Source organism: Lynx canadensis, chromosome B4 (genome assembly GCF_007474595.2).
Source record: "Lynx canadensis isolate LIC74 chromosome B4, mLynCan4.pri.v2, whole genome shotgun sequence".
Lineage (NCBI taxonomy): Eukaryota > Metazoa > Chordata > Mammalia > Carnivora > Felidae > Lynx > Lynx canadensis.
Window position 1 is genome coordinate 103,287,213 of NC_044309.1, and position 19,718 is coordinate 103,306,930.

Consider the following 19,718-nt stretch of genomic DNA (forward strand, 5'->3'; position numbering starts at 1 on the left):
AGAAAAAACATCTGTCAAGAATTTTGTTTTCAAAAGTGCTAATGTCGAAAGACTTCATAATAATGAAAATACACCTCTTGCCTCCTTGGGAATCTTCTCACAGCTCTTTTATGTCAGGAAGAATGTTGCTTTTCCTTATCTATTTGGAAGTCCATTTTATCTTGTTTGAGTAAAAGAAGGATCAGTCAGGCACCTATCAAGTGCCAGGCACTGTTGTAGACACTGGACATACTGGGATGAAAAAGGAAGGGATGCCTCCAAAGAGCTGCCCTTTAAATAGCTAGGCTCCTATTAAACCTGTTTATCTTTACAGATATGAGGAAATATACTGAGAAAGTACTTAGCTATCACTTACTGATTGTTTTTCTAATTAAATAAGAACTATATTACACCACTTATTCAAGTGGTATGTTTACCTTATGAGGTGAGGTTTTAGAGTCAGCTGTATAGTACCAGCTATTGGTTAGGATAATATTTTTTTAACATTTTTTACAAGTTTATTGAGAAATAATGGACATGGCTCACTGTATAAGTTGAAGGTCTACAGCATGATGGTTTGATTTGCAGATATTATGAAATAATTACCACAATATATATATATATATATTTTCATATAGATACAATAAAATTGTATATATATATTTCATATAAATACAATAAAAAGAAAAAAATATTCTCCTTGTTATGAGAACTCTTAGGATCTATCTTCTTAACAGCTTTCAAATATACCATATAGCAGTGTTAGCCATAGTTATTGTGTTGTACGTTAGGTCCCTAGTACTTATTTATCTTATTACTGGAAGTTTGCATCTTTTGACCACCTTCCTCCAATTCTCCCTCCCCTCCACCCTTTGTCCCTGGTGACCACAAATCTGATCTCTTTCTCTATGGATTCGTGTTTGTTTGTTTTTTAGATTCCACATATAAGTGAGATCATATACTATTTTTCTTTCTCTGACTTATTTCACTTAGCATAATGCCTTCCAACCCATCCATGTTGTTACAAATGGTAGAATTTCCTCTTTTTTATGGATATATATATATATATATATATATATATATATGCATGCCACAACTTCTTTACCCATTCACCCTGTGCTGGGCATTTAGGTTGTTTCCATGTCTTGGCTATTATAAATAATGCTGCCATGAACAAAGGGGTGCAGATGCCTTTTTGAGTTAGTGTTTTCATCTCCTTTGGACATTCCTAGAAGTAGACTTGCTAGATCATATGGTAGTTATATTTTTAACTTTTCAAGGATTGATTAGGATAATTGTTTAAATTTATATTAGGGACCAAAGAAAAATTGTTGGTGATTTGATAAAACAATGAAGAAGGATCTGAAAGAATACTTTTTAAAGCCTAAAACAAATAAAAACAATAGGAAAAGACAAAACTTAAGACACCTTTGAGATCATTATAGGAAATGTTGTGGATAAGTAATAGGATATCATTGAAGAAGTACATGTAAGTGTTAGAACAATTAATGGCGATTGTAATTTATAAATTAAAAATTCACTCTCAACATTTTCTAAAACTTGGAAAGTTTCATTAAGATATTTTACCAGAAAGATTCTTAACAAAATTTTATTTGAATATGAAGTATGTTGTTAGTTTGACAAATACATAGTTTAAACCAATGCAATAAAATCTGAGGTTCTTTTCTTTTTAACCTAAGTAGAAAACACGAGGTTTCTCAATTTGTCCTATGCCACTGGTAATGCTGATTTAAGCTGCTCATCTATAGGCTATCATCCATAGCTCTCTATTTGGACTATATTTTAATTCCCTATAGATTTCAACTAATTGACCTTGAGAGAAAGCTGAGTCTCTGTGACAATATGGTCTTCAATCACCACTGCCAACATAAATAAATGGTTCCTCTCTGAATCTATCAAGAGTAATCTGAGTGGAATTTAAGTTTTTGATAGACTTTTAAAAAATGAGCCCAGACATGAAATAATACCCTTTTCAAAAAAAAAGGAATAGGATTTAAGACAGCTAAGATTCATGTAATAAGAAGTGTTTAGCCCTTCCTGTTGGAAAGTGGTCAGTTATCTTATTGAAATCTGGACAGTTCCCAAATTGATTTATATAATAACGAACTGAATACAATTTGACAGTATCTTCACCATTGTAAGTGAATAAAATAAGGGTTAAAATAAGTGTACCATACCAGTCTAAAATTCTCCCTATGTAACACTTTAAGTTTTTAAAAATGTTAATAAAAAGCTTGCTATTTGAGTTTCTTTGAGTATCTTCACAGATCACTTGATTTGGAAATAACACTCCTTCTAAAATAACATTGCTGACTTTCATGGACGTTAATTTCTATGAGGTATTTTTTATGCTTATCTAAACAAACAATTTTTCCTAAAAGAATTTAGTTTTCTCATCAATAAAAGTCAATGCTTTTGTGTATTATGCTCCACCTTCTTTTCTAGTTCCCTGTATAAATTGTTCAAATTTATTTTTTTCCTATATAAAAACAGACTTTAAAACCTATAATAAAATTTAGAATGCAGCGAATTCTTAACGGAAAAATGCACCTTTATAATATGAAGCTAAGTATCAAAGCAATGATATGGATACTATAGACAACAACAACAACAAAAAATCTTTATTTGAATAGTCAGGTAATGTGTGCCAAAATGTCTTCTCAATTTAAGCCATCCAGATAGGTATTTCAATTTCAGGTCACACATACTGGTAACATAAGCATAGACTGGAAAATTACATAAAAATTAGACTTTAGAAGTCTTGTTTCTCATATTACTTAAATACAAATGTAAAGAATAGGTTACATAAAGTGGCTAGGTTTAGAAAAAGAGAGTGATACAAAGGAAAATACAGCCAAAATAGTTCTTACTTGTTTTTTTGAAGTCTATCTTTTTATTAGTTGGATAGGCAAGATGATTTTGTTTTCATATATCTAATTTCCTACGAGGTATCTAGCTCCTGTTAACTTCTAGTTAGGGGATCCAATATGGCTTTGGTTAGACTCATATAGTGTTTATTCATACATCTATTGATCATACTTAGCTAAAACTTCTGAGAATTCTCAATTGCCTTCTATTTTAGTGGAAAATTCATTCACTTTAGATACTCTCATAATAATCAGAGTATTTATGTTTAACATTCTATGTGTCCTAGTCTGAATGCATCCACAGTTTTATATTTAATGATGATTAATTCATTGTCTACTATGAATAAGGTTACAAGGGATTTATAGCAAAACCAAGTGTTAATCCTGCCCCAGCCTTCAAGTATACATGAACCTCAACATGTATATCCTTAATACGTGTACTTATACAGCCATAATACAAGTGGTAAGTGACCTGTCCATAGAAATTTGGTTTTATAGAAAGAAGTTATTTTCTCTATAACAGATCAGAGTAAGGTCCATAGAAGGGTTAACATTTGAATCAGCTGTTGAGGAATCAGTAGGATATGGTTGTGGTAAAACACCTGAAATGGTACAAACTGAGAGGGAGGGATGCTAGAAAGTATGTGGAGTACAAACAGGATATGTGAAAGGTAGTTGTAAGGAAGAACATTACAAGTGTGGGCATGATGAGAAATGCTTTCACATGATAATGTGAAAACTGAATTATTACAGTCTTTATGTTATTAGAGATGTATTTGGGATCTTGAATTGAGAACTAGAAAGCAAGGCTTAGATTTGAAGTCTGTTTATCTATGATCATTCTTTATGCTGAGACCCTGATTAAGAATAAAATAGGAAATCTTGCTGCTTAATTTAGCACAGTCTAGTCTACCGAGTTTTGAGTAAAATTAAGTATTCTTTTAGAAACAAAAAAATTTCTTCCTTTATATCAGCATGAATTGTAGGACAGATGGGTAAGAGGAGCTTGAGTTTTACAAAATAGAGTAGAAATAGCAATTCTAATACTAATGATAGTAACTAATATTTATGTATTGCTTCCAAAGCCAAGGGCATTTCTAAACATTTTACATATATGAGCTTGATTTACATATGCTTTCCTTATTTTACAAATTAGGAACTGAGGCACAGAAAGATTAAGTAACTTGCTTAAGGTAACATACCTAGTAATTGTTAGAGCCCATATTTAAAACCAATAAAGGCATCATATTTTATAGTAAGGAAAGAATTCACAAATATTCACCTGAATCTAATAGCCAGTTACAGTTCAAAATCAGTATCTTTAGGGACGCTTAGATGGCTCTGTCAGTTAAGCTTCCGACTCTTGATCTCAGCTCAGGTCATGATTTCATGGTTTGTGAGATCGAGCCTTGTGTTGGGCTCTGCACTGACAGCATGGAGCCTGCTTGGGATTCTCTCTTTCCCTCTCTCTCTGCCCCTCCCCTTCTCTCTCTCTCTCTCAAAATAAGTAAATAAACTTTAAAAAATGAATAAATATAAATAAATTAAAAAAATAAAATTAGTACCTTTACAGAGATCTTTCAATTGCAAGATAAAATAATAGTAAAAAAAGCAACTTTCTGTAGTATTCTTCACTGTAAATAAATTGATAAAAGAAACATCTTTTTATTAAATTAATTATAATTTCTAAGTGAAAGTATAAATCATTAATGATAATAAGAGCCAGGATGTGAATAATTGGTGGTTCAACTATTTCTTGCTCATTTATATTTTAATATGATTATTCATATTTAATGTATTTTGAGGACTTCATGAACATATTTTGATTCTTCAAATACCATATTGATGGCTGTGCAGAAACTAGCCCTACTTTAGATTCTAGATGGCTGAGTAAAAATATTTTGCCAATACTGCCTCAAATAATTTTGGATTCTCTGGGAAAAGAGACTCTTCCTACTATAGGATGGCAGTCTGACTGTCCTTAAATAGGTGGGCCATGAGCCTGTCATTCAATTAGATGTAATATGTTTGAATTTCACCATTCACAAGTTGATATGAAAACAATCTCCATGCAATTCAAGAATTTCCATTTCCCTGTGGTAGCAGGGAAATTGGTCTTGCTAATTCAAATGTCTCATTCATATTTCTATCTTAAGCTCAGTTAAGTAGGAATGCCTAACCTAACCCCTTGCTTTTCCTGTTTCTGAGGAATATTATGGCATAAAAGCATCGGGGCAACAGGAATCTAAGGGAGCTTGGGTAGTATGGGTCTAGCCCATGATTATATTTTTTTTCTTACTGGTCTTTGCTGAAGAGTAATTATTTCCAACAGGGATCGATTGTTGCCCCATTCCCCACTTCATCTGTTGCTATGTCAGAAATATTTCAAGAGCCTCGAATTCAGATACTCTGTCTTTCTTTTCTAAACCCAAAATCAAAGATTCTGATTCAATAGCCCATTCAGTCATCTCCATATTCATTTGGTTAAAAATTTCTCTGTTGCCTTCTTAGAATCACTCTAGGATATCGTGGGAAGCTTACAAGTTCATCCACGAAGACTTTGCTCAAACATTGCTGTTTTATCACTGTGATGCCGTGTTTGATAATGGTATGCTCTATGAGGTTATACCCTAAGAAGCTGGGAGATACCTTCTTCTCCTTGGGGACACCTAAAGCATTAGCCAAGAATTCTATCATTCTTCTTGGTAGTACTTGCTCCTGCACCCCCATATTTTTCACCAGTTCCTATATTGTAATAAATTGAACTTTTTTGACTCATTTTTTGTTCATTGAACCCACCCCTTTGAGACCATTTGTATAGTATTCTTTATGCTGCATCTTTCAATCTAATTATTTTCTTTCATTTATTCTTTACCTCAAAACCACATCTTCTTATAAATATTCTTCATTTAAGGAATACAGCAAAATCATCCTTGATAATATTTAAATTTTAAAACTTTGAAAAAGTTATATGTTATTCATTTTATTTCATTATACTTTGTGCCTTTTGTGGTTTTGCGGTGCTAATTGTGCATGACAAACGTGTTATTGAAGATGTGCCCATCTCTGAATTTGTGTGTGATGCATAGTCTATTTAGCTGTAAAAAATTATTTCAGATTTTTTCAGAGTATAAATAATTGGACTGATGAAGTGTCACAGGAGATATGTCTAAAGTAACTGAAAGAATTGTGATTTTTTATGGTTACATACTCATCAAAACTCATCATGAAATAAAATTTAGGCAATATGATGTCATTTTTCAAAGATCCACTCTCCCTGGTTAAGCACTCTCTGTGGACAAAGAAAATATTTTTTTTAATCCACATTAACTCTCTTAGACCCTAGATACTATGAAATATATAAAATAAAATTTAAAAAAAACCTGTTTTTAACACAGTATTCCAAAGGCCTAACAGCATAAAAGGGTGCCTTAGCTTGAGAGAGAAACTAAGTTATTATTTGGCCATATTTGGATCCAAATATTAGACAATTGAAATAGAATTTAAAGTAACGATCACCTATCAGTTAAAGGGATAACACATCATACATTACTGATTTATTATATTTTTCTGATTTTAGTCTAGAAGTCTTTTAGAAAGAATTATACCCTCAACTTACAATGCATTTAATACAATCTCTGTTGCAGGTTACTTAGTTATAGAAAATCCATCAAGTAAGTTTGTTAAATATCTTTTCTTCTTTTTGAATATCAATGCTAGATTCACTGATTCAATGAATCTTAATGTGTGGTTCCTTTCTTGTATGTTTGCTAGAAAAACCTCCAAGCTGGATATAAATCATAAAAGCATGACTAATTGCATGGTAACTGGAGAAATGCTTTCTCTCTCTCTGGGGCGAAGCCTGCATGTCTGTATTTTAGCTTGGGAAGTAATACGGGGATATTTAAACTCCTTAGGGTTTAAAAACCATGTCATTATGAGAATGAGGTCACTGCAATATTTTATATCTTCTAAAACCTTGTAATGTATAAAATGTTTTCTGTATGACAAAGAGGTATTATGTGCTTTAGGATTCAATGATAACTTTATGCCCTTATATTTACTTGAAAAACTTTCTTCATTAAAATATGAAATCATTCATCGAAAGTCACTTGAAAATTGAAAGAATTTTGTACCAGGAGACAAAGAAAGCAAACTTACGGTGGAAAAGTTAATTTTGTAAATATGACAGAGTGACTTTAAAGGGCGGTGTGGTTTATGGGTTTTGAAATGTCTGTTGTTCTGTGGCTCATTAACTGTACAGCCAGCGCCATGCAAAAGTGAAAGAACTCAATCTAACGTGATAATATTTATACCTTTCTTTGCTTGGAGGCCGGTGAGCAAGAAATCCTTCCTGCAACATGTTGAAGAGCTTTGCACAAACAACAACCTAAAGTTTCAAGAAGAATTTTCGGTATGTTACTAGCAGTTGTCACAACATTGCCAGACCTCCAGTCGTTTCATGTGTCACATTTCATGTCCATTTTAAGCAAGCAAGGCCATGAAGGACTGTGGCCTTGATAATCAATACCCAATTACCAGGTTGATTGTTTGGATAGTAATGTTATACGTGGTGGCCTCTGGTGCAACCCGAATGGAATTATTCACCTACTGTGTGAGGAAAAGGTGCTCTGCTTCAGACCTTCCCAGCAATGGCAACCTGGCCTCATTTCTTCTCTGCTCTTTCATCCAGATGGATGAGAATCTGGAATGCTGTATTCACTGGTTTTTGTGAGACTTAGGTTATGCTCTAAATGTGGTTTTAATATTTAAATAATTATTTTAGATTTAGAGACCAAATAATTCCATTTTTGCCTGCTTAGTTTATGTTAGTGATGTGGATGAACCTGAGAACGTGATGTTTCCAGAAACTATAAAAATCATATTATTTCTAGAACTATCCAAAAGGTAAAAATACCTGCATTTTATGAGGCCTATTATTAAGTTACTATGAAATAAATACTATATCACATTATGGAGAATATGTGAAGTTAAGAACATTCCACTTTGACACTATTCAGAAGTTAAGATTAATTTTATTGCTTTCAACATTCTATATACCTATAAAATTTAAATTATAATAATGCATAAGGTGTATATCAGAACTATAAATAAGCTTTTTTTAAAACTTGTGTGCATCTTTCCAAACTTAGCTGGTTATTTTGTATTATATAAGTAAAACGGATCTCTAAATGTCACCAAAAAATGTATTTCGTTTTTTTTTTTTTTTTGCATGAAATTTTTAGTGTGTGAACTTATGAAACAAAGAATTAAGCAATTGGCTTGAATAATTCAGGATTATAATATTTCAGCCTCTCAGGGAATAATAACAAAATGTGAGAAGATTAATGGTATTTCCTACAGCTCTTTGGTTATGCTTCTTAAGTAATATTGGCCTGGACTTAACAAAATCGATGGTACCATAAAACTTTTCTTAGCATTTACACAGCGAGAACTCTCAATTTTTCAGGAGCAAAAGTGTAATTTCACTAGAATAAGAGCGAATATAATTACATTATGCATGACTGAGTAGATGAAAAGTTTTATTAGCGATAACATTTTCACATGTATTATGTTGAGAAAGTTTCTAGTTCAACTTTTTTGGAGATCATGGTTTTGAGAACTTGTTTTTTTATATAAATATATAGGAAACTTTATATCTATATATGTAAGGAACTTTTTAAAATTGTTTTTATCTTAATAATGTGTTAAGTTTTCTTTTTTTTTTTATTTTTTTTAACGTTTATTTATTTTTGAGACAGAGAGAGACAGAGCATGAACGGGGGAGGGGCAGAGAGAGAGGGAGACACAGAATCAGAAGCAGGCTCCAGGCTCTGAGCCATCAGCCCACAGCCCGACGCGGGGCTCGAACTCACGGACCGTGAGATCGTGACCTGAGCTGAAGTCGGACGCTTACCCGACTGAGCCACCCAGGCGCCCCTAATGATGTGTTAAGTTTTCAAAGCAAAATTATATTTTAATAAATAAATGCATATTTGATAAACTTTATAACTCAGGTCATACTCACTTATACGTTAAATATTTATAAGCTTCTACTATATGATAGGCATTGTATTTAGCATATTGATGTATATATATGAACTCAACACTCAATAGCCAAGTGACTTTGGGCAAATCACTTAAACTCTCTGTTCCTCAATATCTTCATTTGTAAAATAATACTATTTAACTCACTAAGTCGCGAATGCTAACATAATTGAATGTGTGTAACACTAAGAATCATGGCTGACACGAGTATTAGCTATTATGATGATGACTTCTACCATAAAAGAAGCTCATACTGTGATAAGACATGCACAAAAAATACAAAAATACACCGTATCATGATAGAAATATGCAGGGAAAAGTGAGAACTGACTCTATTTGGATAGCAGTCAGAAAAGGCTTTACAAAAAGGTGACCTTTGAGATGAACTTTAGGACAAGCAGAAGACCAACAGATAGATAAAGGGGGAAGGGTTAAGGATGCAAAACAGTCCAACTCAACTAGGATCCCAATGAAAAGAGCAAACAGTAAGAGAAAATGCTGAAAAGGATGGTGGAGGCCCTATGTTCCCTGATAAGAAAAAGGCTGCCAAGTATATCATTACAATCCAAACAGTCAACCTGGTAATTGGGTATTAATTATCAAGGCCACAGTCATTTAAATCTATAAGTGGAAACTTCTTTGTGAAAAAATTACAGAATAGAAGTACCACTTTTCAGATGATTTCCATTTCACCTTTTTTTCTGCCTCTATTTCGTTGTCTCTTACGAATATACTGACATATACTCCTGACACCTTGACACAAGGAAGCTGTTCTGGGATTCCCTAGTTGGCTAATTTTTTTTTCCCTAAGCCTTTTGTGCCAACACACGAGATTTCAGATGCTTACACTGTTTCTTTTCTCTAACCCATATCCATATGCAAAAGACTGTCCGGATTTTCTTTTTGAGGAAAAATAAGTGGGAAAGGGAGAATTACCTAATTAAAAGAAATTATTCATAATGATGTTGAAAAAATTGTAAAAACACCAATTTTAATACTTTTTAAGGAATTTGGCAAGTTGAGACTTATTTCTAAACTGGAAACCTATGAACTTTGTAAATATAAATCACCAGCTCAACAAAATAATGAACACGTTTTCTGGCACCAACTTTTTTAATGATGAATGGATAATATCATGATCTCTTATCAAAATGTCAATAATGGATCTCCTTGACCCTTCCTCTGTGTCTGATAATTCTTAATCGCACCTTTGCATTCCAGTACCGATTTAACAATGCCTACTGAGAACAGGAATTGACCTTTGACATGTTCTTAAACTGACCAGTGTTGTACCAATTAATAGGCATGAAATCACGCTGCCCGAGGAGAGAAAACAAAAAATAAATCACTGAACTCCCTTCCCCTACTAAGTAGACATTAAAATATTAAATAATACTCAGTGTGTACCTGATGAAACCATTAGTGAAGTATGGAGCAGGGTTATTATTAACACGGTTGCCACATCTTAGAGCTTCCCAAAATACAAAGAAATTATCCCAGAAAGACCAATAGTCCAAAAGACCAATTTTTTTCAGAATATTTTCAGTAAACATTTATATAAGTTCATTACTATTAATTTGATCTTGTTTCTGAAGTTATGAGAGGTGTTTTCAATTTAAAAGTAAAAGGGTTTAGAGTGAAGAATAGTCTTTTATTAAGTAGAATTTCTTGTTTTCCTCTGAAATAAATCTAAACTGTGCAATAACTTCATTCCACAGGAATTACCAAAATTTCTTCAGGATCTTTCTTCAACTGATGCTGATCTGCCTTGGAACAGAGCAAAAAACCGCTTTCCAAATATAAAACCATGTATGTGCACTTACTGCCTCTGGTTCTGACCTGCAAAATGTTTTAAAATGAGTACCAAATGCATCTTAGCATTTTTACTTCTTAAATTTATTATATTACATATTCATCAGATTACAATAAGGCATTTTATTAGCAGTAATTTTCAAACTGTATCTCTTTTGCTTTGTTAATATTTATTGAAGTTAACATACATGATTTTCAGCTTGTTCACACAAGGTTCACTTATGCAGGTGCAAGAAACTGTAGACCTAATAGTTTCTTAGCTTTGTAATTTAACCCAAGTAAGGAACCTCTCTAACATCTTCCTACAGATCCAGTTCTCAAATGAAAAGAGAAACATGTAACTTTGTGCATTAGTTTCCCTTAAAAGCAGGGCAGTGCTTTCTTACGGAATATAAAAAAATGCATTGCAAACTATTCACCGAAGATCGGAGTAAACGTATGCTTACCAGGATTGGTTTTACAAAGGATGCAGGGTTGTGTCTCACCATAGTAAGCCATACTTCATTTCTCAATCAATGAGAAAAGAAACTGCATTGTTGTTTTAAGAATTAGCAGTGATGTGAAAGGAAAAATAATTATATTCCTCTGTTAATAATAGCTGTATGTTTGATATTACATATTTTGAACACGTGTGCCTATATTCTGATACAATTCTGAATATTCTGAACACTGTCTATATTCTGATACAATTCACTTCCTACTATGAAATAAACAAGTGCTATTTGTGGTGTTCTGAAATATTGTTAATATTGTTTCAAAATCTAGAATTTTTAAATATTCCTAATTTTAAAATATTCTAATATATAATAATATATAATATTATGTATTATAATGATACACAATATACAAATATAATATATAATAATATAATAGTAATATATATATTTTTCTATGTTCTATATTGGTAAAATCCTTACTTAAAAATTGAACTCTTCTGTCTAGGAAGACACAGACGTGGAGAAGGATACACTCGCAGAGTGTAAAATAATAAAGGATGTGGATAGGAAGCCATGGAGCAAATTCTGATATTCTAGAACTGGAGGATAACTGAGGCATGAAGTAAACAAATGTAGGGAAACGTGATATAGGAAGTAGTCATCTAGTGGAATCTGCTAATTCCCAAGAATTAGGATAGGATGAAAATGCAAATAGCTTTAATCACACAAAATCCTTCCTGGAACAAAGCAAATAATATGTGAATGACTTTAGGAGCAAGTTGACAAATCAGACACTATTGTAGGAATGACCGAGTGTTAGTATTGCATCTCTAAATGTCTGTGTTTCTCAGTGGATCCTTTTGTTTTCCCTTTCAGAGAGTTAACCTGGGTCAGATGCATTATAAGTTTAAGAGATAGGGAATTTCTCATATTTTTATATTTGTCTCTATCTATATTTCTTCCATACTTGTTTGCTTCATTCCTATTCAATGCTTTTCAGTGAAAATGAATACTATAATCTAATTGAAAGACAGTTATTATGGAATATTTCATATCTATTTACATTCATATATTTGGCTGAAGTGATTTCTAATCTATCAGTATATATAAAATAAGTAAACCAAATATGGCTAACTTATTTCCAAAGATCAAAGGGTACCTAATTGAAAATATGTAGAAATTTGAGATGTTAGCAAAATATTTTTTAAATGTGACATTTCAATCTTTTATTATTAAGATCCCAGTGCATTATTATCAGGATTCACATTATCACTATAAGAAAAGTCAGACCACATAGCTTTATTACTTATAAGACAGGAAGAGAATAAGAGTGGTCAATGGAAGAAAATAAAAAACCTTAAAACAACAAGAAGATTTGAGGAGTATGATTGCCCCATTTCTTCAAATCTGAGGCTAAGACAAAAAATAATTGTTAATGGTGGAATTACACATCAAGGATGTTTGGAATATCATAATTAGAATTTCATGCATGTTTCACCTTTACTAGAGGCAAATGGACAATGTCTAATTGTTTTCTGCTTTCTTGAAGCTTTTCTGCTTTCTGCTTTCTTTTCAGTCCAGAAAAATTTATGGCACTTTTTCAAATAATGTATTACATCCACATTCAATATCTTTTCATGGATTTGTAGGGGAAAAATGTTTCTTAACTATCCTCTTAGAGAATTGGAGGTCCTATAAGAAATAATTGTATTAGGTACATTTCTCTATTCTTCAAGAATGTTATTAGAATAATTAATTAATTCAATGAATACCTACTGCCTGCATATAGTAAAACTGCTAAGAATGTGTGGGCTCCAATGAAACTTGCTAGGCTGCAATCCTGTGTACCTACTAACAGCCTTAGTGACTATATGTACCATTCAGTGGTGTCCACCTCGTGAGCTTACTGTGAGGATTAATGAAATAATTATTTAACCCACTCTGCACAGTACTGGAACATGCTCCCAATGTTAGTGCTTATGATTGTTGAATCAACAATAGATTGCTTATTTTTAAAAGCCACTAACTTTCTTGGTGAATAAGCTTTAGTAACAGGACTTAGTGTCTATAGTCTGGACATAACAAGCACAGTTCCCTAATCTGGGTTACAAGGCGAGCTATAAACTCACAGCCACCTCTATGGGTAAGTGTACCCCTGCCACACACACACAGTACAAGGAAATGAGATGTTTAAACTAAATATATTCTCCCGCTGTGCTCGCAGAGAAGCCATTAAGCTGAAGAAACGTTTTTTTCTCCCATAGAGAATGAATTCATTTTAATAGACTCTGAATTTTAGCTTGAGCCAGCTTAGTGAAGTACATTGTTTCCCCTGAGTAATGTAGGAAGTGGGATTTCAAATATCACAGTGCATTATAGAAGATATTAGCTTACAGGGCTTTAAGGTACTAGAATTAGCAGCAAATGCTTGCAAAAGAGATTTCCAAATCTCTGTTTGACAGGACACTATGACCTTCAGAAATGTTCCAACACCACGAAGAAAAGTTTAGCTTGCTGTTGACTCAGATAGTTATAAGCAGGCATATCAAGTGAATAGAAACCTGATGGCATCCCTTCCTAAGTTACAGGACCAGCCACAAGGTCATTAAAATAGTTATAGCACACCAAATTCAAAGTCTTTGAGGCATAAATAATTTGCATAAATTTGCTTAAACATTCCCCATCTCTAAACCTATAGGGCAGGTCATTTTAACTCTAACGATGCAGCATAGTCATTTAACAAGTAACATGTGTTTAAGCTTTAAGAACATGAGAGCATGTATCAAGTTCTACTCAGCTTTATAAGTTCCAGAAGCTTTCGTGTAAGTTTTCCTCAAGAAAATTCTAAAAATAAATATTATAACTATATATTATAGTTTAGGTAATGAAGGAGAAGAGAAGTTAAGGAATTCACCCAAGTCCATTTATATGGTAGATAACAGATGATTCATTTGGAATTCAAACCCAAAGCCATTTACCAATTGTTCCTCCACTACCAAGTGTCTTCCTCATGAGATTAGGAAAAAAAAAAAAAAAAAAAACAACTTCAAAATAAAGATGTAGTAATGGTACTTTGTATCATTCTCATGACTAGTTAAAATTAGCACTGGACATTCTGACTGTAATACCAAAGTGGTAAATATCCTCACAAAAAATAATTTTGAACCCCTTTTTTAAAAAAAATAATGGTTAGGGGCATCTAGTTTTACCAGATCTTAAAATATTCTAAAGAATAATCATTAAAAGTTTGGTGTTAAAGAAAGAATAGGCAGAAAAATTAATGGAAAGGAAAAAATAGTCCAGAAATAGGCCTAAATGCATAGAGAAATCTAGTGTATAATAACAGTAGTATTTTGAGTAAGGGGGAATGATGGAATGTTAACAAATTGAGACTGTTGTTCCAAATGGCAACAAAGAAACAAACAATAAAAAATATATTTTAGCTCGTTCCATAAAAAATAATAATAAATTCCAATGGATCAAAGATTGAAATAGTTAAAACAAAAGCAGAAAAACCCATTAAAGTTCCAGAAGAAATTATGAATGAATTTGTACAAATAAAAACATTGATGTGACCGACACCTTTGTATGAATGACACAAGAAGCCATAATTCCATGAGGAAAAATAATTAGAAATTTGATTATAAAAACATGTAAATTTTATGTATGGCAAGATAGCTAGCAGCTCCATTGATTGATAGAGTAAAATAAATGACAAGAAGAAAATTTCATTCAATACATGTAAGCATATTTTCATTATAAAATATTTTTAATAGAAAAATAGTATAATATGAAATGTCAGTTAAAAAAGTTATTTAAAATGGCCAATACACAAACAAATAACCTCAGATCAATTACATTCACATTTAAAGAAATAAAAATAAATATTATGAGATATAAATTTGTATCTATCAAAATATCATAAATTAAAATGTTTAATAATATGGTAGTGAAAATAAGAGGAAACAGAATTGTTCAAACACTTTTGTTCGGAGTATGAACTTATATAATTAGAGAACAATTTGGCAATATCTTTCAAAATTTGAAATGCACAATACGATTTAGGAATTCTGCTGGTAATGCATTCTACAAATACACTGCAAATAGTTTAAATATATTTATTTGGCATTTTGCAATAACAAAATGAGATGAATTTAAATCATCATAAGAGTTAAATTAATATATCCAATCAGTGAAATACCATATGTTTAAAATAATGAGCTAGACATTTTGTCTATGATAATATGGAAAGACATACATAGGTAAATGAAAAAAATTGCAGAAAATTTGTGGTTTTTAACCACAATAATTCCATTTGTGGTTAATTTTTTATGAATATGTACAGAAGATTCTGGAAGTATGTACAAGAACATATTAATAGTCATTGTCTCTGGGCAGTGGAAATATGAGATAAGAGGGAACTTCTTTAATTTTATGGCTATCTGTAATGTTCGATGTTATGTCATGAATTTCTTTGTATTATTTTTATAGGAAAGAAAGTAGTGGCAATTTTAAAAATGAATTAGCATTAATGTCTCATATTTTCCTCTAGATAATAATAACAGAGTGAAGCTGATAGCTGATGCTAGTATTCCGGGATCAGATTATATTAATGCCAGCTATGTTTCTGTAAGTCACCATTTTTTTGTTTTATATTCTTATAAAACATAAATACTTCAATTATATTACTCTTCCAACTATTTTGAATAAGAAATTAATTATAAACTCTATGGATTTTAATGTGCCAGTCCCTCACAACAACACTAGGTACCTCCCTTTTATAGATGGGGAAATGGAGGCTCCTAATAGAGATTGCAGTTTACCAACAATCATGTCACTAGTAAGTGACACAGGCCTTTCCACTATTTTATATTTGTCAGTATATTATTTGTGCATAAAAAGGTCTGTCAATCTCTCTTACAAAGAAAAAATCAGTCAAATAGATAGTTATGTCCATATAATATAAAAATAGCATGCTCTTCTTCCCATCTAGGTTTTCAGTCCTTCAGTGGGACTATGATGTCATGTTCTACTTTTTATCCTCAGCTACCTGGAGAATGTGCACTCCATTGTACCTGCTCAAAGAACATAAATGAGGGGCACCTGGGTGGCTCAGTCAGTTAAGCTTCTGACTCTTGATTTCAGCTCAGGTTATGATCTCATGGTTTGTGGGTTCAAGCCCTGTATTGGGTTCTGCACTGACAGTGCAAGGCCTGCTTGAGAGTCTCTCTCTCCCTCTCTCTGCCCCTCCTCCACTCGCTCTCTCGTGCTCTCTCTCCCAAAAATAAATAAACATTAAAAAAAAAAAAGGTGGGTGGCTCAGTCAGTTAAGCGTCCAACTTCAGCTCAGGTCATGGTCTCACAGTTCGTGGGTTCCAGCTCTACGTCGGGCTCTGTGCTGACGGCTGAGACTAGAGACTGCTTTGGATTCCATGTCTCCCTCTCTCTCTCTGCCCCTCCCCTGCTTGCACTCTGTCTCTCTCTCTCTCTCTCAAAAATAAACATAAAAATAATATAAAAATATAAAAGAACATAAATGAACCAACATGGGATGAATTTTGTGGCATGCCTAATGAACTATCTGGCACATCATAGATAATAAAAGCTTGCTGCATTGGATTGAAAATTGAATGAAACCAATGTGTTTTTAGGGCTTCCTCTCCTTCTCCATGGCTCTTTGACTTGTCAGTGCTCTTCCCTATCATAGGTATATGGAAACTTTAAATGCACCGAAGACCTCCACTTGGGTTGACACAACCACTCTGAGGAATCTCAGAGTTAGGAATTGCCCTTGTTCTTATTTAAGTCAACCATTCACCTTGGAACTGTCTCTTTAAAAATCCTATTAGCTTCTCTCAGCATTGATTCACCTACTTCCTCCTAAGGCAGATGATTCTATCTCTGAACAGCTCCAATATACAGTTGTTTTTTTTTTTAAAAACAAGATATGCTCCCTTATATTTTCACACCCTGGCTTTAATTCTAACATATAGCAAAGTTAACCATCCTTATCATGGTGAGCCTACAGTCACCTGAGGATTTCCTCTACTGCCCCTAGTCTGTTTTTCTTTTTTTTTTAATTTTTAACTTTATTTTTTTATTTTAATTTTAATTATTTTTAATATTTTAGTTAGCATACAGTGCAATATTGGTTTCAGAAGTAGAATTCGGTGATTCATCACTTAAATACAACACCCAGTGCTCATCATAAGTGCCCTCCTTAGTACCCATTACCCATCTAGCCCATTTCCCACCCACCTCCCTCCATCAAACCTCAGTTTGTCCTCTATTGTGAAGAGTCTCTTGTGGTTTATTTCCCTTTATTCTCTCTACCCCCTTTCCATATGTTCATCTGTTTTGTTTCCTAAATTCCACATATGAGTGAAATTAATGGTAATTGTCATCCTCTGACTGACTTCTCTTAGCATAATACACTCTAGCTCCATCTACAATAGTTGCAAATGGCAAGATCTCATTCTTTTTGATGGCTGAGTCATATTCCATTGTGTGTATATACCACATCTTCTTTTTTTTAATATATGAAATTTATTGTCAGATTGGTTTCCATACAACACCCAGTGCTCATCCCAAAAGATGCCCTCTTCAATGCCCATCACCTACCCTTCCCTCCCTCCCACCCCCCATCAACCCTCAGTTTGTTCTCAGTTTTTAAGAGTCTCTTATGCTTTGGCTCTCTCCCACTCTAACCTCTTTTTTTTTTTTTTTTCCTTCCCCTCCCCCATGGGTTTCTGTTAAGTTTCTCAGGATCCACATAAGAGTGAAAGCATATGGTATCTGTCTTTCTCTGTATGGCTTATTTCACTTAGCATCACACTCTCCAGTTCCATCCACGTTGCTACAAAGGGCCATATTTCATTCTTTCTCATTGCCACGTAGTACTCCATTGTGTATATAAACCACAATTTCTTTATCCATTCATCAGTTGATGGACATTTAGGCTTTTTCCACAATTTGGCTATTGTTGAGAGTGCTGCTATAAACATTGGGGTGCATATGTAGATGGTGTACCCCTTCTAATCTGTATTTTTGTATCCTTTGGGTAAATACCTACTGGTGCAATTGCTGGATTGTAGGGTAGTTCTATTTTTAGTTTCTTGAGGAAACTCCATACTATTCTCCAGAGTGGCCGCACCAGTATACATTCCCAGCAACAGTGCAAGAGGTTTCCCCTTTCTCTGCATCCTCGCCAACATCTGTTGTTTCTTGTGTTAAGTTTAGCCATTCTGACCAGTATGAGGTGGTATCTCAATGTGGTTTTGATTTGTATTTCCCTGATGATGTGTGATTTTTGAGCATCTTTTCATCTGTCTGTTAGCCATCCGGATGTCTTCTTTGGAAAGGTGTCTATTCATATATTCTGCCCATTTATTAACTGGGTTGTTTGTTTTTTGCTGCCCATAGTCTTTTATTATTTTCTTGTTCATAGGTCTTCACTCCCAGGCCTGCCATTGCCTTTGGTCCCACTGGAACTCTGCTTATGTGATGCTCCGTCCTGCCTTGAAACCTCTGTTAAGGGGGGAAAATTCATTCTAAGTTCTATATTGATTAATTATAACTCCATAATTACAGTCATATATTGGGTCCTATTGTGAAAGAAATAAATAATTGGAAAATTTAAGATTTATTAATAGGGGAAGTGAGGGAGGGTTCAGAGGAGTTAAGGGATCTTTTGAATATTTATGCAAAAACTTTAAATCAAGCCTATTTTTCTGCAAGAACTTTAAATCCATTTTGAAAAACCACACACATTTTCTGTTGCAGTAAGAATATTTTAGTCACTTATGAAATTATTAATTCCCTTGAAAATGTAATTCTTCTCTAAAGATTTTGGTGAAATCTTGTGATTATTAATTTTCATTGTAGCCTAAACTCTATAGCATGCTGAAGTTTTACTCTGATTTGCAGAATGATGCATATATGCATTTAACTTTAATCAATGTGCTAATGATCATGTGTTTTGTGATACTATAGAGCAGGACAAAGGCAAATAATTGTATCAGTGATGTATTGATTTGTATAAGTTTTATTCCCCAATAAGTAGGTACAAAAGAATAGCTCACATCCTCTAATGTTCAACCAGATATAGGGTAACAGTATAGGGCATGAATGTGATTACAAAGGAAACTGATGGTTTTAGTAGGTATAACTAAACCTACACAGATTACATAAACAAAGGAATATTCATGAAACCCCAGTGTCCCTTCTAAATATTATAGGTTGTCAGGAAACAGCCATAAGAAGGTGATAATGCAGGGTGAGCAATAAACTAAGAATTCTGAATATATATATCCTGCTATAATCAAGTGATGTTGTAATATAATAAATCTTACAACAAAGTCACCATGACCCACGTGTAATGCTATTCAAAATCATTACTGAGCTGCATGGTAAGCAGGCTCTGATGGAAAGCACCCTACATTAAGGAAGATTTCAGAATTGGAGTGGGCAGTATATTGTTGCTCTTAGCTTTCGGGTAAATCTTTGCTTGAAATGCCAGGAACAGATGGAAATAGAAAAGCCATTAAATCATAGT

The 19,718-nt window shown here is 33.2% G+C and overlaps 1 protein-coding gene across 1 annotated transcript in view; it reads left to right on the top strand.

Moving 5' to 3' along the window:
• PTPRQ (protein tyrosine phosphatase receptor type Q) overlaps window positions 1–19,718 on the top strand; it is a 229,341-nt gene that overhangs the window by 190,440 nt on the left and 19,183 nt on the right. The window contains exons 37-40 of the mRNA XM_032593794.1: window positions 6,515–6,541; window positions 7,200–7,281; window positions 10,634–10,724; window positions 15,717–15,793. Coding sequence (XP_032449685.1) covers window positions 6,515–6,541; window positions 7,200–7,281; window positions 10,634–10,724; window positions 15,717–15,793 — 277 coding nt within the window. The remainder of the gene's footprint in view (window positions 1–6,514; window positions 6,542–7,199; window positions 7,282–10,633; window positions 10,725–15,716; window positions 15,794–19,718) is intronic.